We start from the raw sequence: 24,015 nt of genomic DNA on the forward strand, positions 1-24,015 counted from the left end.
AATTCCTTAGGTAAGGATTTAGAGAAATGCTTAAAGTAGCAAAGTAAGTCCTTTACTTCAGACCTCTCAGAGCCATCACCACGCTGGTGGGTACTGTGCTGCTCCAGGGCGCTTGGTTTGCAGCACGGTGGTCCCCAACCATTCCTTGCCTTCAGAGTGCCTCTTCTTCAGGGCGAGTCCTGGATCTCACATGCTGAGCACAGCACTTTGGGGACCACTCATCTAGCCCACCCATTCCCCTTGTTTCCAGAGGAAGAAACAGAAGCCAGGTTCAAAGTCATTCCTCAGTCAGACAGGGGCAGAGTCAGAACTCAACCCTGCTCTTTTAAGTTACCCTCTGAGAATTCTCTGAGAATACCACTGAATGGTAATTCAGTGGGGAGAGAAACTTCAGAATCTTCTACTATCAAAAACAACTTTCATAACCCTTACAAATTATAAAAACCTAAAAGCTAATGCCCCAAATTACTTTAATCAGTTGATCCAATTAGAAAACAATGGTGACTCAAAGGCTTCTCTGATTAGTTATATAATTTATCAAATGGGTTAAAAACAGGAAATTTCTTACCTTTCCCTCAGAAACCCACACCAACTGGTTCTGTTGTTGCTGAATTGCTTCTTTCAATGCACCATACCAACCGTCATTCATTGAATTTAAATTAATTGTAGCTGCAAATAGATAACATTGTTCTATGATTACAACATGGCAAAAGTCAGAATTCACTCAACCATTGCTTAGAGTTCAGTCACCACTACTGAGTTATCTGACAGATAGTATTGAGGACACACCTCTGGAAATGTCTATTTTGGCACTGAACCATTTCTTTCAATCAACAGCAGCCATTAACACAACAACAAGCATAACAGGCAAAGGTTATATGAGTTTTAATATTTGAACAACACAACATTTTTGCCCACATATTGTTGCATAGACACTGTAAGCTGAAAGAAGGCCTTTAATATACTCACTTGTAAAAAGATGGTGATTATTTTTACGAAGTTTATGAGACCGCTCATATAATTTCCTGGCGCTTTTCCTAGATTCTGGACATAACCTCATCCTCATTGTTTTCACACCTTGCTTAGAATCAGGGTTAAGGAACACTACAATTGGATACCACTGGGCATAATTCAGACGATCAACTGCATTTGGTGTTACATCCAATAAAGCATGTTTATCCTGAAGACACAAGAAAAAAATAAACAAGGACGCAAGACACGGTAACTAAGAAGCATCACCTTCAGAAAGTCACAGCTGAGACTACATTCCAATGGGAATGGACGTTTAACTGTGCTCCAAAATGTCTCAGGAGCACACATTAGAAAAAGGTGTACTCAGAAGTTAATGCAATATAATTTCTAGTCCAATTTAAAAAAAAGTTTTAACTAGCTCACTTTTAAGATAGCCCAAATACTTGCAAGCAGAGAGTGAAAATAAGTGTAACAATTTAATGTTCCTGATATGGCCTTGTGAGTAGCAACACATTCCTAACATATAAATATCAAAGTGCAACCTGAATTGTCCTGATGCGGTATCAAGTCTATCGACATATGTGAACACTGTATACTCTTTTGTGGTAATGAAAGCTCATCTTTTCAGGCACGTACTACCGTTCCACTGAAAGTGATTATTTTAATGTCTCAGTAATTTACTTACGGTATACCAGTAATAACTTTAGAAAAACTACCTTCTACTTTCAGTTTAACCAAACCCATCCCACTGAGAAACACAAAATTCACAGCTTACAATGAAACGGGTCAATTTCTAATAACTTACTTGATCTATTATTTGCTTTATTGTATGAAGGCGAATAATACCAGAGCTCCGTTGGTCAGTTCCAGCATCTCGAGGTTCACTTTCTAGTCGTGCAGTCAGGACAAAAACAAAACACCAAATTTCCACTGGTTAGGTCAGTTTCTCAACTGCTGGGCATAATGACACGCTGGGCTCCATGACGTGTAGTTGTGGGGGCTTCCCGTGCACCACGGCCTATTGAGCAGCATTTCTGGCCTCCACCCACTGGATGTCAGTAGCAGCCCCCCACCTCCTTTTTGCTCCCACGGTGACAAACAGAACTGCGGCCAAATGTCGTCTCTGGGACAGACCCACCCTGGCTGAGAACCCCGGGTTACATCAATGCTTCCAACACTGCTGGGATCAGACGGCAAGGGGGAGAACTTCCCTGGTGGTCCAGTGGCTAAGACTCTGTGCTCTTGATGCAGGGGGCCCAGGTTCAATCCCTGGTCAGGGAACTAGATCCCACATGCCCCAACTAAAGATCCTACATGTCACAATGAAGATTCTGCATGCCACAACTAAGACCCAGCACAGCTAAATGAATAAGTAGGTAGGTAGGTAAGTAAGTAAATAAATAGTTTTTTGTTTTTTTTTAAAAGCAAGTGGGCCACTCACCCCGGTGCAAAATTCAAGGGAGTGCCCCCAAACCTCAGAAGTCCAATAATATTTGGATGCAATATGTTCACAAAAGCAAAATAAATACTTCAAAATGAACATTTTAAATAGAATCAGTAAGTGGAGGGACTTCCCTGATGGTCCAGTGGTTAAGAATCCGCCCTGCAATGTAGGGGACGTGGGTTCAATCCCTGGTTGGGGAACTAAGATCCCACATGCCACGGGGCAACTAAGCCTGCGTGCTCTAGAGCCTGCATGCCCCAACTAGAGAGAAGCCGGCATGCCACAACGAAAAGCTCGCGTGATGCAACTAAAACCTGATGCAGCCTGACTAATTAATTAATTAATTAATTAATTAAAAGAAAAGAATCAGTAAGTGGAACGTGAGCAAAAATTACTTAGGACTGTCACTTGGTCAAGAGAAACAGCCAAATATGGCAATTCTCTCAATTGAAAATAAGCTTAAAAAAAATGTAGATTTACAAAATAATATTGATAAATTTGCTTCCATTAAAACCAGAAAGGTAAAATTATAAGTTATGTGTTTGGTCTAAATAAAATATTTAAATTTAAAATAATGTCAGTTTTAATACTCATGTCTTCAAAAATTTTCCAACTATTTTCATGTTCTGGAAAAAACAGCCATTAAAAAAATATATATAATATATATATAAAAACACGTATATAGGGATTTCCCTTTTTCTTTTGCTCCAGTGTGGCCTGGCATGGCACTGTCTGCAAACCTTTTTCACATTGTGGCATGTGAGTGGCAATGGTTCTGTCTGTATGGCACACAGATACCCTGAGGAGGCCTCCCCACAGCAGGGCCCGCCCGGCCGCAGACGGCTGCTCAATACCCGGGCAGGCCCACACTCAGCAGCAACAACTACAGCAGACTGGCTGGGGAGTCCTGGGTTAGGGACCTCTTTTCACATCAGCAGAAGGGGACTTGGGAGCAGAGAAGGCTGTAACTTGTGACTATGACACAGCCTGTGCTTTCACACTGGCAACCTGTGCCTCCCTCCTGGCGCAGAACACGCCAAGGCAGCTTGGGCTGATTTCTAACCACGCGTCTCAGAGGTCCACAGACATGAAGGCTTTCACCGAAAAGGCACAGCGATGTCTGAGGCTCTGGTCACAGGAAAGCTCAGAAGTTAGAGCTCTGGTTGTTCAGATCAGACAAAGACAGAGACATGGAAGTTCAGAGGTCAGGCTGAGGGACAAGGGGATGATCTGGGAGAACAAGGCCATCGCGAGACAGCAGGGCCAATCTCCAATCTGGTGGACATGGGAGAACGACAGAGGGAGATCAACTGGGAGGTTCTGGGTGGAGAAAATGCTACTAGTCTCTAAACTCAAAATACTCTCGTTAGATTCAAATAGGATACATAACTAAGCGATCTGAATCCCTTTCGTAAGAGTCTGGTTGTAGAGTAAACCCAATTAATCAACCAATTAGTCCTTAAGACAGAGCTTTCTAAGTCTTCACACTTGCTTTTCCTAAATTTAAAAGCCCTAAGTTTGGTTACAGGTGGTATCTATACGTATCAACTTCTTCAGGCAAAATGTTATCTATAAGCAATGACCAAAAAAAGATCTCTTCTGAAAAGACTAACAAACTGAGTGATGAATCAGAAATGAACATTTTCTAAATTGCCCAAATTTTACTATCATTTGTCTGCAAATCTTCTGAGTTTCAGAAAATATCCTCATTCAACTTCACCAGCAACCAAATGAAAAGCAATATATATAATATTAAATCAGCACTTGGGAGTTTATAGTGCCAGCAGGAACAACAGCTGCACAACCCTCTGGAAGCAGCCAAAGTTACACAGCAGCAGCCAGGAGTGCTCGTGTCTTGGGTCATTCCTTCCTATCTTTGGTAATTCTGTCTAAGAAATTCAGCATATATATGGAAAAAGCTATATTCTTGAGTATTTAAATCCTTTGCAGAACAAAAGCAAAGCATAATATGGACAGACAAAGCAAACAAAATATGGACAGATTTCTGCACCCTTTGTATTAGTAAAATATAAATTTGAAACGGACGATACAAATAACTTAAAGCAAGCCTAAGTGATAACTAAGTCTGTGTATTTAAACTACCATAATAGCTAAAATAATGAAACAATGAAAGAATCTGCAAGCAAAATCTGTAAGCATTTAAAGCACTACTTCCTCGATATTTATATTTAATACTAACCTACTATATCTGTCTGCAATAAGCAATAGCATGAATCATGCTTTTATTACTCTTCTGACATATCTGAGTATTTGTTTGCTTAATGACTGAAAGCACTGGGCTGCAGCCAGAAAGAGCTGGGTTCAGAGCCAAGTGTGTGACTCATTAGCTGGGTGTCATCATGACACCCCAACTAAAGAGGCGGGGCGGTGGTCTCCGTCACAACCACCCTACAGCTCAACTCGCCCAGCTTCAGCTGGACATTCTGACACCCGCCCCATGGGATACTGTCAGGATTAAACAAGACTGTGTGCTAAGAGATTCTCATAAATGGTGATTCTTTTTCTTATGAAAGGGAACTGGCAGAGCACAGACACAGTCACTCAGGTTTCCCTCATGGGGTCAATTGCAAATGTTCACTTACAAAAAGTGTTATTTCTATTAAGTGAATGGATCAGACCCACCCTTTAGAGAAGTAATTAGTAAAGAAACACGCTCAATCTCATCTGAAGTCCGTATGGAGACTACTTACTTGCAATCTGATAAATATCTGGTTCTTCTCTGGCCAGCTTTTCTCTGGCAACATCAGCTATCGGTCCAAAGATGGTTACAGGCCTCAGAAATCCAGCTGGGGAGATTCAAATGAAAAATAGCACAGTTTATACTTCTTCTTTCTTAGGCAAACTGACATTAAAAGGTATTAGGTTCATCTGTAGAAAACAGACTACCTTCTCGAAGAACAACTCTCTCATATGCTGGGAACTTTGTCTGAACCGGCTGGGCTGACAAATCTTCTCTGCTCTTGCGCAGATTTCTCTTGGAGCTACGCAGACCTCGGAATCTCCAGAAGTCGGCGCGGTCTCCTCCTGCCGTCTTTGGAAGTGTGTACTGTACACTGGCTAACTGCTCAGCTCTGGACAAGAAAAGACAAAAATAAAAATAAGGGTATTTTAAAAACAAAATGGAGAAAGACTTATAGTGAAACAAAATGTCAAAACACTGGATAGAACTTCACATGCAGTTTAAATCTTAATGGTTAAACTAAAATAAAGGAGTTTATACAACTAAGTCAGTTTTAGATATGGTAAATACAGTGAAAATTAATTCTTTACGTTACCAAAATTTCCCAGTGGGACTGAAATATTGTCATCATTTCCTTAATTTGTTCTGTAAGAAGTATCCAAACATTCATACCTGTTCTTATTAGGGATGATGCCTCGTTCTACCTCCTTATGATTTTTGCCAATTCGAATAGCAAGCCAAGAGCCCAGTTTTCCGTTGTACAAAGTATCCACAACACGGAACACCTCTCCTTTGTTAAAACTAAGTCCATAGGGAGATTCCTTTTCATATTCAAAATGAGTTCTAATATAGAAAGAATCTCCTACATCTGATTCTACGATGCGACGATAAACTAAAAGGAATCAAAACAAAAAATTATCAGTAACTAGTGGGAAAAGATATTAATCTGAAGAGAATACATTACGTGAAGATTCTATTGATAATATCAACAATAACAAAAACAACAGTTTCCAACAAACGGTGGCTCCTTACTAATTACTAAGTATTCTGTCTTGTGGACATCATCATTATCTCACGAAATGGGAACTCTTAGCACTTCCATTTCACAAATGAGGAAACTACTGCAGATACAGATCAAGCAACTTGTCCAAAGCCACACATGCTTTCTATTTAAATCATCTAACTTAATTTCGCTGCAGCCCCTGCAAACCTCATCTGTGTCCCATTTTCTAAATGAGTGGTTCTCAAATGAGGGCAATTCTGTTCCCCCCAGGGAAGAGCTGGCATACATGGAGACATTTTTGATAGTTGCAATTGTGTGTTGAAAGGAGGTGTGTGTGCTACGGACACTTAGTGAGCAGAGGGAAGGATGCTTTTAAACAGCCTAAAACACACGGGATAGCCTTTACAACAAAGAATTATTTGGTTCAAAACATCAACAGTGACAAGCTTGAGAAACCCTGTTCTAAATGAAAATGTATCTGCTTAATCACAGAGAAAATCAGGCATTCCCTTGCATTAATGCTAACAAACATCAGAGTATATTGCTTAGAAAACATGAATACAAAATTCAGAAGCTACCCATATGCACTTTTGTGTGGAATACTATAGGATTTTTCCGTGCAGATGGCACTCTACTTCAATAGAACGCCAGAAAGGTTGGCTGGTCCTATTACTGTGCTGTGTTAACAAGCACAGTGTAAGACTGTGTGCCCCTAAATGACAAAATAAACAAAATCTGTGAGATTAACAAATTCATTTATCACTTAACTTTGATTTATTAAAAACATTACAATTAAAATTCCTATTTAAGTCCTCAAACTTCTCCAGGTTTATTTTCTCAATATTCTGACAGTATCTCACCATCCTTCTTCTTCTGAGCCAATATGGTCACTTCTTCTCCTTTTGGGAGGTCAAGTAGAAAAAGGACAGCTTCTTCTCTTATGATATTTGTGAAGTCTACATTGTTTACCTGTTAAAATACATTTCACAAATTACTACTGGTCATATTTTAAGATTATAAAAACATTTATCTATGCAGGAAACAAATATATCCAGAGTTTATCTAATTTGAAAATATCACATCTTCGAAAGTGAAAATTTTCATTTTACTTTGGAGAAAAGAATATACCCTAATTTAAAACAAGCAGGAACCAAGTAAATAAAGTGAGTGAAGGTGTAAAGTCACTTAAAGAGTAGTCACAATGCATCCCGACATTAGAGATCATGCACTGCAAAATCCAACCAATTCAGACCAAAAAAGACAACTTCTAATTCCAACTGTTTATTATTATTGCAAAATCTCGGGATTTAAAATTTTAAATTATAAGTTCTATGAATGTATAATAGAGCTCTACTTTTTACTAGGCTCTGAAAAAGAAATCAAAAGGAAACAAGATTAAAAAGAAAGAGTGCATGCATTGTGCCATCTCTGTAAGAGCATCTGTATGGTGTAAGCTCAGTGTCTGCCAAATCAATGTTTAATATTAGACGCTCCTAAGGACCAAAATGTAACTTATCAAAATGTCCCCAGTGACTATGTGCAGGATTACAGGTAGATTTTCTTCTACTCATCTTCTGGAAATTTTCCGCATTAAAAAAATTTTTTTTTTATACATGTACTACCTTTATGATATGAAACAACAAAAAAACTATTAAGAAATATTTTTTGAATGATGTATGATTACTTCAAACAGGATATGGGGTAGGTAAGAGAATAACAGGTCTGTTTAATTATCCATGTTGTATTTGAGAAAATGTAGACATCATCTGGAGGAATCATAACACAAAGTCAGGTGGAAACCAGTGAGTCAGGAGACAATGCCCTGACTTTCTGACATGTAAGTCTGAAGGGGGAGGAGGAGGACGGGAGTGGCCATAGGCAGCCAGCACAGTCTGAAGGGGCTTGCAGAGGGCTCAGCGGGCAGCTTCTGACCGCGGGCTGCTGCCAAAAGCGACCAAACCCAAGATAGAGATACGAAAGCAAGATAGAAGCAGGGGGCCGCTGACACATCCCAAGTTTTAGGAAGAATGATTAAAGAAGGTAGGAAAAGAACTGAAATGATTAGAGGAGCACCAGAAAAGCAGTGTTATGGAATCCAAGGAAGAAAGCACTTCAAAAAGGACTTGTTAAGAAGGTCAAAACACTAGCAAGAAATACAGGAAAATGAGGGCTGAAGATGACATTAGGTTGGCAATGCCTCATGAAAATTCACATTCAGTCGTGGTTAAGGTGGAAGGCAGACTACACAACTTTATGACACAAGGACTGAAAAGCAAGCAGGGAAGGGACTCAACCAAACCTTCAACAAGTTCAACAGCCAAAGGAGAAAAGACAGACAATGGAAGGCTGATGAAGAACCAAAGGATAGGGAAAGAGGAAAACATGAACAAAGCAGCCATATTCTGGGGCAGGAGGAGAACGAATGCAGGACACGGGCAGGAGGCAGCCTGAATGCAGGAAGAGACCAGAACAGAGGTGGCAACGACAATCTGAGGCAATCTCCTCTGGCAAGAGGAGTAGAGCAGATGTAGGAACTCCCACTTGAGAGATCTGATCTTCCGATTAAAACAGCACATAGTGCATCTGGCAGAAAGTTTGGATATTTTAAAAAGAGGAGAGAAATAAAGATGGTACTACGTTACTAGGCGGCATTGCTTATGGAAAAGAAACAAAAACATACACAAACAAAAAACAAAAGAAAAAGACCCGATTGGCACCCTGCATCTAAACTAGGCTTTCCTGGACTCTCCCCTCTTGTGGGGTATGAAGCTTCAGAGCCCAGGCAGCTTACACATGTGCCTGATGGAAACCCCATGTCTGCACACCTGAGCCATCACCTGTGGTGAAGAAGGTCCTACAGGGCTCTGTGGGCTGCTGCAAAGACTACTCCCACTGGAGAGGAACACCCGCCGCTGCCCTAGTGGCAAGTTGTGGCCCACGGCAGAGTCTAGCCAGCCTGAATGTTTAATTGAACTTAAAATAACTGGTGGATATTATGGGGCTCTAAGACTTACTTTTTTTAGGTTCTATGAACATGAGTGATTAACACGAGACCAAAGCACCACACTGTGTAGTAACAACACAGCAGTGAATAAGAGCAAAGGCAGGAATGAGAGACCTGATGGATTCTCAATCTGCATGCTAAATTGGTTCTAGACGCTACAACAAATTACAAGCTAACTGCGATAGTGAGTCTCCTGTGTCTGATGCCTTTTTCTAAAGATCTAAGTACTTTGAAACCACATAAGTTGACCACTGACATACCCTGAGAATCTGATCACCCTCTTCCAAGCCTTCTTTGGCAGCAGGGCTATCTTCAAGAACGCCAGCTACAAATATTCCAACATCATTTCCACCAGCCAGCCGCAAACCCACACTATCTCCTTTCCTGAATTTTACTAATTTCATGCTGGGCCTGTTAAGACAAATATTTCATTTGAAACAGTTAAGAGAAGCTTGAAGAGTTATAGCAAACTACTACAATAAAAACCATATTTAGAATAAAACAAAGGACCATCATCTCTAAAATTTGCCCTACACCTCTAATTTACTGAATAAAATTTATCATTAGAATACCAAACCAGATTTAATAGCACTTTCTTTTAATTTTTGATTAACAAAATAAGTTTCGAAATATCCAAATTCAATATGTAAGTACTGTTTTACATAATAATTATAAAATTACTTCATAACAATGCTTTCCCAACTCTGAGTCTTGGATTTATGTGGTACATTAACAATGGCTAAAAAATCTTCCATTTCTCCCACCCCAATTCATACCATATCATCTCTACTGAATAACTAAGAAGCACTATTGTACGAAGGTAGAAACTGAGCATAAACTGACAAATTTCCCTAATGCCAGAGAGTCAAAAACAGGCTCTAAGCACTGTAATCTCTATACCCAACAGACAGCGGTTTTGAAACTTTGCAGTTAGGGGACTCCTTCAGTAGTTCACACAGATCACTTACTCTGCAGCCCCTTTGAATTTTAAACAAAAAGCTTATCATCATTCAGCCTTTTGGGATTAGCCCCATATTTAAGCTCTGCCCCCTTCTTGCTAGAGAGAATGGAAAGGAATTAATGCAGGCACATTCCTCTACTATCAGTGTAGTGTCAAAGCTCTGTGACACTCCTAAAACACCAAAGAATGCCTTAGAAGAATGGCTAGACAGGAACACATCGTAACTAAGCATTACCCTTTTGGGTAATTAATTACAAATTACATACATAATTACAAATTTCCCTTCTAGGTTTCTATAACCATCCCACATTCCAAGCCAAGAAGACACACAATTCTACCTATTCTGACACGATGTGTGGGAAAAAGTCCTTTTCCTCTTAATTTACTAAGTAACAATGAGCAAATAATTAGAAACTAGTAGTAACGAAAAAAACACAAATCAAACGAATGAATGAGTTGAGGGAAGAGAGATGCCTCATTCTTTAAAACCAACTAAAGACCACCTTAGCTTTCAGAACGTACAAGGTAGTCACATTTGACCTTGTTTCTTCATGTAGAACTAACATTAGCTAGATGGAAACCTGAGAGTCTGTAGGTCAGATGAGGTCACTTACTGCCAGGGCTGGTGGTACCCTCAGTGCCCCAAATCCATTTTCTGGCTTTACCATGGAGGGTGTGAGTCCCTCAGCTGTGATGGATCCTACTTTTCCAACTGCATCAAGAGCCTTCTGACAGACTCCTCTCCCAAACCAACTGTACAGACAGCTCTTTTAAACATTTCCTTAAAGACCTTAAGGCGCCAGGTCCCTCAAGTCCTCTCCTAACACTGACCCATCTAGTGCACCTCAAAAAGTAAAATAGCTGATTGTAGTCTGCATCCTTTAGTAAAACCTGGCTTTTTATTGATAAAACCACTGTTCAAGGACAGCTCTACGCCCCATCTTAGGGTCATGTACCCTACATGCCTAATATTTTATACTCTGCCCTGTGTTATGTCAACCACATGCAATAGCAAAAATCCTTCTGCCTCGAATCCAGTCACTGAATCTGAATGAATAACTAAACCTTTCCTGGCTAAGCTACAAATCCTGCCCACATTCTCAGTTCTCTTTGGTATCTGTCCTTCAGTGCTCCCTCAGGGAAACAGGTCTCTGGAATCTAGTTATTAAAGTTTTCGTAAAACTTACAGAGTTAGGAAAGCTCTCAGGGCATTCTTTTTTTTTTTTTTTTTGGCTGCACTGGGTGTATGCTACTGCCCACAGGCTTTTTCTCTAGTTGTGGTGGGCAGGCCTCTCATTGCGGTGGCTTCTCTTGTTGCGGAGCATGGGCTCTAGGCACGCGGGCTCAGTAGTTGTGGCGCACGGGCTTAGTTCCTCCACGGCATGTGGGATCTTCCCGGACCAGGGCTCAAACCCGTGTCCCCTGCATTGGCAGGTGGATTCTTTTTGTTTTTTTCTTTTGTTTTGTTTTGTTTCTGCGGAACGTGGGCCTCTCACTGTTGTGGCCTCTCCCGTTGCGGAGCAACAGGCTCCAGACGCGCAGGCTCAGCGGCCATGGCTCACGGGCACAGCCGCTCCGCGGCATGTGGGATCTTCCCGGAACGGGGCACGAACCCGTGTCCCCTGCAACGGCAGGCGGACTCTCAACCACTGCGCCACCAGGGAAGCCCGGCAGGTGGATTCTTAACCACTGCTCCACCAGGGAAGTCCTCAAAATGTATAATTTTAAACTTGTGATACTTTCACCTATTTCAGGAGCCATTTCTCTCTACCAAGCTAGGTCTTATGGTAATAACCCAATTTTCTTTAGCAGAGAAAACAGATGAGAGCAGAGGTCTACATCTAATCTACTTTAGGAAATCTGGTAATTTTCCATTATTCATGTCATGTCTCTTTTACCAGAGAGGCAACAAAAACTAATCTGATGATCATGATAGTTTGAAATCTGGATATAAAATCTACATCTCAATCTCAATGTATAAAATATAAAGTAATAAATGTTGTGAATATCAAAAACTTACTTTTGAGTTGCTAACTAATCTAGAACAGGTTTCTCAACCGGAGGTGATTTCGCCTGCAGGGAACATCTGTCAGAGCCTAGAGATATTTTTAGTTGTCACAACTGGGTGTGTATGTGTGTGCTACTAGCAGCCAGTGGCCAGGGACGCTACTAAGCATCCACCATGTAAAGGACAGTCCACCACAATAAACAATTATCTGGCCCCAAATGTCAACAGCGCTGAGATGGAGGAACACTGATTTGTTTTTAAAATGCTAGGGCTTTAGAATGCCTGTGAAAATTCTGATGTTTAAATAGAAAGCAATTTTCTAGTTTTGTAATTCCTAATCTAAAAACTAGGTAGAGAAAAAAACAGTGGTGAGAAAGAAGTAAACATCTTAAATGTTTCTTTGTTGTTCTCTAATCTCTAACTATTCTATCATATAAATAATTTTAAAAACCAAAACAAACACTAACCATAGCATTTAACAGTATACACTGTCTTTAAAAGCATATATAATATGGTTCGCAATTGAATTCTCAATTTAAATAATCCTTAGTAACGGGCAGAGGAGACAACACAAGTTTAAAACCACATTACCGAAGAATCCCATCTTCATGAGTTGCATTAGGCAGGATCCCATCAGATGGACTGACAGGTAAATCCACGTCTGGCTGTCCAACCTGAGCATACACAGGCTTTGGTTCTAAAAGAAAAGAAAATTTAAATTATGCAGGAATCACTTTACAAAATGGAATAACAAAGCAAGCAACCACTGAAATAACCAAACAATAAAAAGTCTGCAAAATACAGCAAAAATGTAAGTTCAGAGAACCTGATCAGGAACATATATACTACATATGCATATATCAGGGTACATTTTACAGTTATAAATTCTGGGATCTTTATAGCATGTATGCACGTTACATGGTCACCTATGCTTTCTATAGCTCCAGCTGTTACAGTCTGAAAAATATACTTTTTAGGGAAGAATAACAGAGGAAGAAGAATATAAGAAGAGAGAATCCCTACATTTCTCTGTTAAGACTGTCAAAGTAGCCTTCTTTCTTCACTCTGATACAGTTTATTTTTAAATTTGCACATTCCTGCCACTAAATAATCAGAGCAGAAACAGGTTTTGAGAGAAGGACCTGAGAGACAGTAGAACCAGGACCTCCAGGCCTGTCAAGCAACTGGATCTCAGAACCTTGCAGATTCTTATGTGTGGTCTTATATACAGGTCAGCAAGGTATACTTCATAAAGTGTTTCTGAAAACACTTTCAATAGACAAGAGAACTTTAAATAGTGTCTAAAGCCAATCTAATGTTTCCCTTAATGAGCAGTACTGGAAAACAACCTCACTCAGTGTGAACAGCTGTGAACCACAAATAACTTCTATCTGGAAAATCTGAAAAACATTCACGAACGTTTACTGATATACGGCAACCTCCCACTTACAAAGAAAATGCTGGAAGTACAGAAAAATTCACACATGGGTAGTAGGTAGCAGCAATAGTAGTAGTAATAATAATTGCATCTTTATATTTTCTGTAAATATAATTCTGTAAATTGTGAAACAATTTAGTCTGAATGCAAATGCTTCCTGCACTCTAGGCTAGGCTTACCTGGAAGATTGGGTGTTTGTTTCTCATTTCTTTCAACTGTAACTTCTTCCACTGTTTTAGGTGTGTGATCATCTGCATGCTTTACAGGAGTTGAGACAGCCCCGGGTTTAGAAATTCTCTCTTCCTCTCTGCTCCGGAGACTATACATCAGTAAAATAAAAACTTATGAGCATGCCAAGACAATGTCAAAAAAGGGTGACAAGGGACTTGCGCTAAAAGATAACAAAATATTGTAAAAACTTAGTAATTAAAACTAGAGTGCTACTGCCACAGAAACAGATAAATAGATCCATGTAACAAAACAGAAAATGGAGAAATATATCCACAGTACCAAAGTTTATTACGGAAGCAGCAGCCCAAAACTGCTGGAAGAGAACACACTGTTTAATAAACAGTGTTTAGAACAACTGTCCACAAATTTAGAAAAATTAGATCTCTATGCATATCAATGACATAAGTATAAATTTCAGATAAAGTCTTAAACATAAAATATATTTTAAAAATCTTATCAAAAATAGAGGACTCTTAAAGTAAGATTCAGTGCACAAAATGAAGTGAATACATAAAAAGTTTAAAAAGGTGTGAAAATAATTTGAAAAAATATGTCTTAGGTTGAACCAAATGAATTTTTTTTAAGTTCAAACAACTGAACATTAGCAATTTGACCAAACAAATGTAACAGGAGTTCAATTTTAAGACTATATATTGATCTAACAATACATATAATAAGAATTTGATATTTAGAACATACACAAACACACTTTTTAATTATTTTAGAATAAAAAGAGCCAATATGTGAACTCATGGACAAAAATGAAAAAGACCTTGGGCTTCCCTGGTGGCACAGTGGTTGAGAATCTGCCTGCTAATGCAGGGGACATGGGTTCGAGCCCTGGTCTGGGAGGATCCCACATGCCGCGGAGCAACTAGGCCCATGAGCCACAACTACTGAGCCTGCGCGTCTGGAGCCTGTGCTCCACAACAAGAGAGGCCGCGATAGTGAGAGGCCCGCGCACCGCGTTGAAGAGTGGCCCCCGCTCGCCACAACTAGAGAAAGCCCTCGCACAGAAACGAAGACCCAACACAGCAAAAATAAATTAATTAATTAATAAACTCCTACCCCCAACATCTAAAAAAAAAAAAAAAATGAAAAAAACCTAGAAACAGACTTCCCATAATATGGAAAATTTCTCATCAAAGGAATAAGCTGGAAGGATGCTCACCTGTGTTAAGTGAAACAAACTACTATCTGAGGAATATGTGCAGAGCCTGATCTTTTCAAATTATTTTTAAAACACACAGAAACTCTATGATGCTAAAATGTTTGCACGAGTACGGAGGAAAGCTTAATTCAAGAAGGAGATCTGGGATGAGGTGGAGTTGGCAGATTTGGCCTATTTCACCTAGAACGTTCTAACGAGCATACAATGCTTTCATAATTGAAGATTAAAAATTAAAATATTAAAGTTACAATGAAATAGAGTTATATCTGGAGACATGAAAATAGCCCCAAAATAGAATGTGAAGAACAAACTGCAGAATATACGTGGTGTGACATCACTAAGGTATTAAAGAAAACTCTCCACAGCTACACAAACACATGTCGACGCCACATGCAGAAAGACCCAGACGGACAGAGGCGACAGAGGTTCTCGGAGTGGGGAGCAGACAAAACAGCAGCCCAGGGAAATCTGAGATTTATCTCCACTATTTCAGTTTTCCTAAGAAAATATTTACATAGTACTTATGAAGTAAAGACTGAAATGTTTTTAAATATTTTAAAATAATGTTCATTATTTAAAAATGGAATTAAGTCTAATTTTAAACAATGAATTTGATTCTATTACTGCATATTATTAGCAGTCTCGTACCAGGAAAAAATTTCTTCCCGTTATCCTCTTGAAAAAATAAAACATAAGCACTTTTCAGAGTTTCTATTTTCATGTTCATCTAACTACTCAGTGGGGGTGTATTCCAGTTTTAAATTATATGTATTAAATGAGCTGCATGTAAGTAGAACAGTCTTTCAGAAAGTAAAGCCAAGATATCTTCTAGCTCAAACCAGAATGAACTGTCTAAATCATAAAAGGTTAAAATTTTTAGCCACTGCTTATGTAATAAAATCTTACATACAATTAGTCTAAGTATAAATAAATACAGTTAAACTCTATCCCCAAACTGCTCTAGGCACCTCAGAATATAAAGGGAAATACAAAATAATAAATTCTCCTTGCATTCTTTGCACTGAAAAATGCAAATGATGCATTCTCATTGCATCTTTATAGATGCAATGAGATGCAAATCTCATTGAAGAGAATGCGATTAAAGAACTACATAATTTTAGTAGTTCTACAGATTTTGTTGCTCTGCAACAGACTTTAAAGACTATTTGCTTAAAAAAGATCAAAAAACAAACGTTTCCAATTGATTTTCTTGTTTCTTGTAACTTAAAAATTCTAAACTTAGAATGTGACCAAGTGACATTAATGATAACTAAGAATCAATGATAATATTTTAATCTGAACGTCCTCCCCAGTGATAACCAGGACTGTCGTGCAATAGGGCTCTTGCTCCGTACATCACACGGAACTCCCGCTAGTAGAGTTGGCTAATTTTCATACTCTATACCACCTTTCTTTAATATAATTATTATGACTTAACATTGCAGATGGGTGGAACGCACATCATTCTATTAAATTTTTCATACAATTAATATTTGGAAAAATCATTGTTCATTTTTAGTGTATTTCCATTATCTACCAAAAGATGGAAGCATTATTCAATACATGCAGATTTGGAGCCGTGCTGTTAATGGAATTGTGAAGCAAGTCATTTATGTAATTTAAAATTTTCTAGACTCCATATTAAATAAATGAGGTGAAATCAATTAATACATTTTATTTAACTCACTATACCCACAATATTATTTAAGTAATCAATATAAATGATTAATGAGGTATTTTACACATTCTTTTTTGTGTACTCAGTCATCAAACTCCAGTGTATAGGTTCACACTTACGTCTCTATTTAAACTGGCCACATTTCAAAGGCTCCACAGCCACATGTGGCTAGTGGCAATGGTGTTGGGCAATGAAGATCTAGAGTAACAGTATAGAACAAAATAATCAACTTTTCCAAACATTTAAAATGTTCTACTATGAGCATGTATGACCATTAAGTCTATTATAAGACAAAGAATAGAATTTAGACACACAGAATCAGCCTACAATCAGGGGCAATTATTGAAAGTGAAGCCATAAAAAAGGAAAATATATTTTCCCCAAACCTTCCTTACATAGTTCTACCCTAATGGCTCCCATGTAATATTTAAGCTTTAGTAAAAAACAACTTTTGCTATTATGAGTCAAGCCAGCTTTATACAAAAACCATCTTTGTCCTGAGTTGGACTCATGTTTATCTACCACACTCTGGCTCCTAGTAGCCTAGAAAGAAACTCCAGGCATTCTAGGGGACCTTGAGACCCTCTGAAGGGTGTTTTTGTTTTTCCCCTGGAGGGTAAGCAGATAGGTTTTGTTTTTCAGATTTTTCACTTGTACATATTAATCTAACGGTAATGATCCATTAATCTAGAGACTTTGGGCTGGTTAAAAGCTCTGCGGAACAGCTGTTAAGACAAAGTCTCTGAAAGAGAGTTTTTACAGTCACATAAATGGGCTCATTGTAAACAGAGCCTTAAATTGTATCCAGTCAACTCTGTAAGTACAGCAGCAGATTAACACACATTCAACCAGATCAGCAAAGGGTAACAGATTAAGTGCAAAACTTCAGGTGTAAAGTCACAGCTGTTTGGGACCACTTAGTGCAGGCAGAGGGCAGGCAGCGAGGTCAGGAGAGGGACCTGGAGAGACACTGCAGGAGGAAGGGGCTCTCCTCCGTCCCCTCGGCAGCCCCTGCAGGACACAGGGGCCAGAAGCACTCAGTGGCCAGCAGCTTTCCCCAGACACTTCCTAGGTTGGTTTTACAGTGCGCCGTCTCTGACAAGACACCTCCTCAAGATTGGCTTTCCCAAGCCCCTTGGAGGGCAGATTTCCTGCAAGTTCATCCAGTGACACCACAGTGAATTCTCTGCCATGCAGTGGGCCTCAGGTGTTGTGAGGACAGGTGGGGAAGCTTCTTCCTTTGGCAAATCCATCTCAGCACCAGGGGAAGGACCTGCTCCTTACATCTGATTCTTATATTTTTCAGTTCTCTTTGTTTATTACTGGCGAATCCCTTGTCACTCCACTCTCGTTATATTTAATCTCTTTGTATTAAATTCGCTCTGTTCACAAGAAACTGTGCTTTCTGTCTTTTAGACGCTGATGAAATATGTCAGACTGCCAATTCTTCAAGGAGTTTTATTTCTGATTTCCAGTTCTCAAACACCTCCCCATCTGACTGGTTACATCTTATTTAAAACTAATCTTAATACAGGAAATAAACTGAGGCTGAATGTTCACTGTAATAAAAAATCCTTTTATAAAGCTAATTTCCTCTTATATAATAAATGACTCATCCTACATAAGCCAATTTATAATTTCTTTTCAGAAACTCATTTATTGCATAAAGGTAGGCAAGATCTACACAGCTTAGGATGAACACAGCAACTAGGTACCGTTTAAAGGCCACTGGACTATCTCAGCCCCAATTATCAATAAAGATAGAAACTTAGAAAGTAACTTAACCAGACTCCAAAGTTCTTCTCCACTGGCAGGGACAGTTCGGCATGGAGGGCTCCTAATACATATGAGAAAGAAAAACTAAGGCACACTCAAGTCTGACTTCTCAGAATATTGCAGCCATTGCTAATCTTCTAAATTTCATATGGAAACAGATATTTACATACTGCGGTTCCTCCTCGACAGCAATTCAAAAATTACAGCATGGCACACAGACGATTATAGGGATGAAAAAGGCAGAGAGATGTGGAGATTCTGGGCTGGTACTTGGGCAGAGAAGTGAAGAGCTGCCCAGGGAGTATGCTGAGAAAGCAGGGGGAATAATTACCTTATATCTACTTGGCTACATTTGCAAGCAAAGTTCTCACAATTTAAATTTGTTCTTTATACATTGTAATCTATTTTCAAAAATATATATATGTGTGGTGTACGTTTTTGAAAAAATATGAGTGTCTGTATTGCTCACTTTGACAAATGGCTTTCTGGCAATAACCTAGCTACATATTTATATGAAGCCTATCAGCTTGTACAGAGATTCTCATCTTGCATGTTCCTTTATGATGATAATGACTAACCTAGTCCATCTGAATTAGAAAACAGATCTGTTGTTCAACAAGTGTAATTGAAAAAATGATCAATTTTTAGTAAGGAACAACTGGGGAAAGACTAAGAAGGACCCTTCTTTCACTTAAGGGACAACAGCATCATCAGGGCTTCACTGGTGGTATGATTATTACATACTTAGATTAATATTTAGTGTAAACCAAGCCTTGATTGTGCAGTATGTTTGGCTGATTTTATAACAAGAGACCAGTGTTACCATACTCTTCATTTTTTATTAACATTCTCTCAAAGGCAATAAAGAATTGTCCTACGTTATTTAAACTAGAAATAAGATTTTTCATATACTTACTACTTTTACACGTGAGTGGAAGTCTGTTTTTATAATATTTTATGTTTTATATTGTACAAGAAAATAGTTCTCAGCTGATGGAGTAAATAAAATGTACACTTTTACTTTAAAAATAGTGACTATAAAGTATAATATTTAAGCTTGCCTTGCTGTCATTAGGTCCATGAACTCCTCTTAGGGGTTAAAATCCATCACCAATCACTGAGCACAACACTACTAGACCTAGGTCTATATTAACTAGAGAAATGTATCAGCTATGGTCCTCCCTCAGCCCTTCCCCTTACAAAGCATATGAAAACAAAACCTCAGTTTAGAGTTTTAATCCTGTAACCGAAAATTCCCAAGGATTGAAAGTAACAGTTGGCTCTTATCTGAATAACAGAAGTTCAGGATGGGTCTTTAATATTCCACTCACTTTGAAAGGTTAGACAAAGAATCTTATTTTAAAAAGATTTAGTAACAATTCAAGTGATAAACTTTGAAGTTTCACATTCTCCCTAACCAATTTTCCAAAACAGGAAAAAAAAAAAACGTTTAAGAACTCCAAATCCCTGGCTATGTTGCCCTTGTGGTCCAGCCACACCAGTCACCTTGCTGTTCTTCCAACAAGCTGAATGTATCTCCATCTCTGTCTTATTCTGGAATGATCTTCCTTTGGCTGGCTCCTTCTCACTCACTCATATCAAGATAAGTTGACCGTAGAGAAGCCTTCTTTCTGCCCAAGCATGTCTCTAATACTGCCCCCTCTTCCTGCACTGTCACATCACCCTGATTTTCTTTACCGCTAATGCAAATTACTGTTTCATATTTCAAACGCATTTATCAGTTTTATTCACTTGGATATAAGCTCTATGGTACAAGGGATCTTGCCTAGATTGTTGAGGGCATAATTTATAATCATACACTGACAACATGTGCATTATCAAAAAATACTTCATAGGGGTTTCCCTGGTGGTGCAGTGGTTGAGAGTCCACCTGCCGATGCAGGGGACACGGGTTCGTGCCCCAGTCCGGGAGGATCCCACATGCCGCGGAGCGGCTGGGCCCGTGAGCCATGGCCGCTGAGCCTGCGCGTCCGGAGCCTGTACTCCACAACGGGAGAGGCCACAACAGTGAGAGACCCACGTACCGAAAAAAACAAAACAAAACTTCATAAAGGAAAAATGAGCGGGGTAATGTCAAAATTACTGGTGAAGGAAAAAATCTTTCAACCTTCACTGAAGAACACTCACTGTGCTGACTGCTGATCACTCACCATCAACTGTGCACGGCACAGGAGGCATAGAAAAGGAGGCATCAATTGTTGATTAAATTCACTAAGATTTAATAAGCTGAATCTCTCTACCTGACTATCTGAGGTGAAAGCGGGAGGGAAAAAAGGATGCAGGACTCCACAGCATGTCTGAAAAAGAAAATGTAATAGTACCTGCACCAAATTAATTACCAACAGTATCACATATAAATCTTGTTTTGAATCAAGCATCTTTCAAATTGGAGGTAATAAAATCTTTTCTACCTAAGACAAAGGACTAAAACCAAGGATCAGGGGAAAAAACCCTGAAATTCACCAGTCAGAAGAAGGTTATACTTCTCTACATTTTGAAACAGTAAAAAGAAATGTTCAGCTTATGTATATGGATGTTTCCACAATAATTTTTAGCCTATTGGCAAAGTTCTAGGTATGTTCCAAACAGAACTACACAATATCTAACAGAAACGATATATACTAGGGCAAAAGAATATTTACAGCTCTCTAAACTCAAAGAAAACAACTATGGAAGGTGACATATAAGCTGTGTAAATAAAAAAACTAGATCTTTAATTTAAAAGCCAAGGCTTCTCTAAGGTATTTAAGCAGAAACACCATATGCCCTACATGCATGTGTATGAGGACTCACCTGGCACTCTGAGAGAACAAAGGCATGAACCTGCATTCAACCCTGATGATATAGGTGGACTGTATAGTTAAAGGATTTTTGATCCCATTATTTAACTTGATTATTTAACTTGGCTCAATGCTCAGATTTAGGCTAGAAATTCGCATTCATAAGAACAAATTTAATCATCATATATTTGTTACACCATAAGCAGTATCAATACTGACACCACTAACTTCAGAATTCAGTGGAGACATTTCTCTCAAGAGAAACAAACAATGAAACAAGTATTTTAAACTTCTACAGTTTTAATCTCTAGACTGCTTTCAAGTACTTCAGAAGCAATCATTTTTATGAAATAGATATGCTAAATATAAATCAGACTTTTTCCTGTTTGTTAAAATATACAATTCCCTAAAAACCTTAAACAGCTTATTCTCAGATGCACCTTGTCAGTTTATGGAATGACTGAGTATAAGAAATACAAAATACAAACCTTTACAATGCAAATTTTCTACAGTTGAACCTTATCCTAACTGGTCTGAGCTTTTACTGTAATAGAATTTTTTCAACAATGCGACGGCTTATGATTAATCAGTAGCATGAGAGTCACTTTTATTAAAATAGTTTATAGAACAGAACCAAAAACGTAAACATATGTTGCTCCTCTAGGGAGAAAACGCATAAAATGGATCTGTTAAATTAACTGTAAATACTAGGGAGAGTACAATATAACCAAACAGAGGCTTAGAACACACTCTGCAAATCCAATACTCTCTAGTCATGCAGGGGCTGCAGTGAAATCAGTGAAAGAGTCTTCTCATTGACAGCCCCTGACAATCGCCATGAGGCAGTGCCACCAGCCAAGGACTCTCAGTATGCCCAGCTCCCTCCTAGAGAGGGAGTCTTGGCCCAGAGTGGGCAGTGAAAAAACACCGAATAAAATATACAATACAAACTTAGCAACAGCATCAAGCTATAACAAAATCACTGTAATAATTCTCTATACATATATTATTTTTCAATTTAAAAACAAAACTATTTTAACATCCTAGACCAGGGAAGGACTGGCAGACTTTTTCTGTAAATGGCTCTGTGGGCCATGCAGTCTCTGCCACAACTTAATTAGGATGAGTTCCAGTAAAACTTTATTTGCAAAACCAGGCAGCAGTCTGGATTTGGCCCACAGGCTGTAGTTTGCCAGCCCATGTTCAAGACAACAGTAAGGGTACACTGCTCATCCAATTATTATGAAGAAACACGCTCATGTGTTTTTCTCAGAACTCAGACCATATAACATTTGTTCTCCAAGAAAAGAACATCACACAGAGGAACATAAGTAGGTCATGACAACAATGGAACACAATGGAATGCTTTATAGATTTCTGCTCCCTTAAGTAACCTTCCACTTTTTTCTTTCTCTACACCCATAAGGTCAAACACTTAAGTCAAAAGGCCAAGAGCTTTAATCCTGGCTCTAATCTCTTGTCAACTACATAACCCTGGACTTTATCACAACCACTCAGCTTAAGCTGACTTGCCTACAAAACGAGCAAATCTTCTTAGAAATGGTTTAATATGAGCAGATGTGAAAGCACTTTTGGAAACTCTAACTGATGATACTATTACTACTACTACTAATCACCATACTAATGAGAGCAGCCAATATTTGCGCCAGGTGTTCTAATAACTAATTTAACTTTCACAACTTTGTAATGTATGATGCCTTTTTTTACAGCAAATGAGAAAACTAAAGTGCAGAGAGGTTTCAAGGTTGCGCAAGTAACCAATGGCAGGGTGGGACTTAAACCCAGGAAAACTTGCTTCAAAGCCCAAAGAAATCACTATATTCTATTGCCTCTGACAAAATGAAAGTTACTATTCTCAACAGATAACTGCAGTCTTACAAACATAGGAAAATACTCAGAAATCTAGGAAGAGAAAAAGGTGGGGCTAGTGTTTTACACACTAAACTGAAACTTTTCTCACCAGTTTTTTTTGTTTCACTTTTTAAACAAGAGCATTTAAAGAACATTTGTAAAACAAAGACATCTGTACAAAATTAAATAACAAAAAGAAAATGTCCCATGTGTTTTTTAATACTAGGATTTTACTCTCTTACTATATCTAAGTTGTTTCTCAAAATGCAAGGCACCCTCTATATTAAAACTCCCACAGTTATCTGGATTTTAATATTAACTTTAGGGGGGAAATGAAAATGAAACCTTTAAGCAACTGGTACTACTTTACATCCTGTCTTTTGACAGGTCACTTAATTTTCAGGAATTATATTCTCAGTACAAACATTTGGAAAAGAATCTGAAGACTTTTTGTCTTCTGTACTCAAAGTACTATCTTTTCCTTAGTATATGCTACATGTTCTAACCAGAAGTTCCCAAATCTGGTAATGTATAGAAGAGAATGCTATCAGGAACTTTAAAAAAGTATTCCCTGCCTCCACCTCAGATGAACTGAGAAGCAGGCCCAGGATTCTGTATTTTTAAAAGATCTCATATAACTGGTGTTACCCATAAAGAATACTTGAGGTTCCCAAGAGAGTAAAACAACCCAATATAATATGAAGATAGTTAAAAAAATTTTTAAATCCTCTTCAACTTTTAAAGTTACAGATGTCAAGTGTTTAGGAAATCTAAATGGAAAAAAGTAAGTATCAGAAAGAACTTTCTAAGGTTTAGAATTTGATTACAATAAATACAAATGGCCAAAGTTTTGATGAGCATTTCTTTCTTTCTTTTTAAAGGAAAATCATGTCCAAATTGCTTGATGCCAGCCTAGCTTCTAGGTGAGAGAACTGTGTTACAATTACAGCCACTC

At 38.6% G+C, this 24,015-nt stretch overlaps 1 protein-coding gene and 1 non-coding gene across 15 annotated transcripts in view; one reads left to right on the forward strand and one right to left on the reverse strand.

Moving 5' to 3' along the window:
* TJP1 (tight junction protein 1) overlaps positions 1–24,015 on the reverse strand; it is a 343,543-nt gene that overhangs the window by 23,559 nt on the left and 295,969 nt on the right. For all 14 annotated transcript variants that reach the window (XM_073799877.1, XM_073799875.1, XM_073799874.1 and 11 more), the window contains 10 exons: positions 13,711–13,850; positions 12,685–12,790; positions 9,385–9,535; positions 6,981–7,089; positions 5,790–6,009; positions 5,324–5,508; positions 5,128–5,223; positions 1,778–1,860; positions 970–1,180; positions 569–669 (listed from right to left, as the gene is read on the reverse strand). In XM_073799877.1, the coding sequence (XP_073655978.1) occupies positions 569–669; positions 970–1,180; positions 1,778–1,860; positions 5,128–5,223; positions 5,324–5,508; positions 5,790–6,009; positions 6,981–7,089; positions 9,385–9,535; positions 12,685–12,790; positions 13,711–13,850 (1,402 nt within the window). The remainder of the gene's footprint in view (positions 1–568; positions 670–969; positions 1,181–1,777; positions 1,861–5,127; positions 5,224–5,323; positions 5,509–5,789; positions 6,010–6,980; positions 7,090–9,384; positions 9,536–12,684; positions 12,791–13,710; positions 13,851–24,015) is intronic.
* Positions 2,181–2,253, forward strand: TRNAK-CUU (transfer RNA lysine (anticodon CUU)). Its single transcript has one exon. It is a non-coding gene; the product is annotated as a tRNA-Lys (tRNA).

Source organism: Tursiops truncatus, chromosome 2, assembly GCF_011762595.2.
Source record: "Tursiops truncatus isolate mTurTru1 chromosome 2, mTurTru1.mat.Y, whole genome shotgun sequence".
In the NCBI taxonomy this organism is placed as follows: Eukaryota; Metazoa; Chordata; class Mammalia; order Artiodactyla; family Delphinidae; genus Tursiops; species Tursiops truncatus.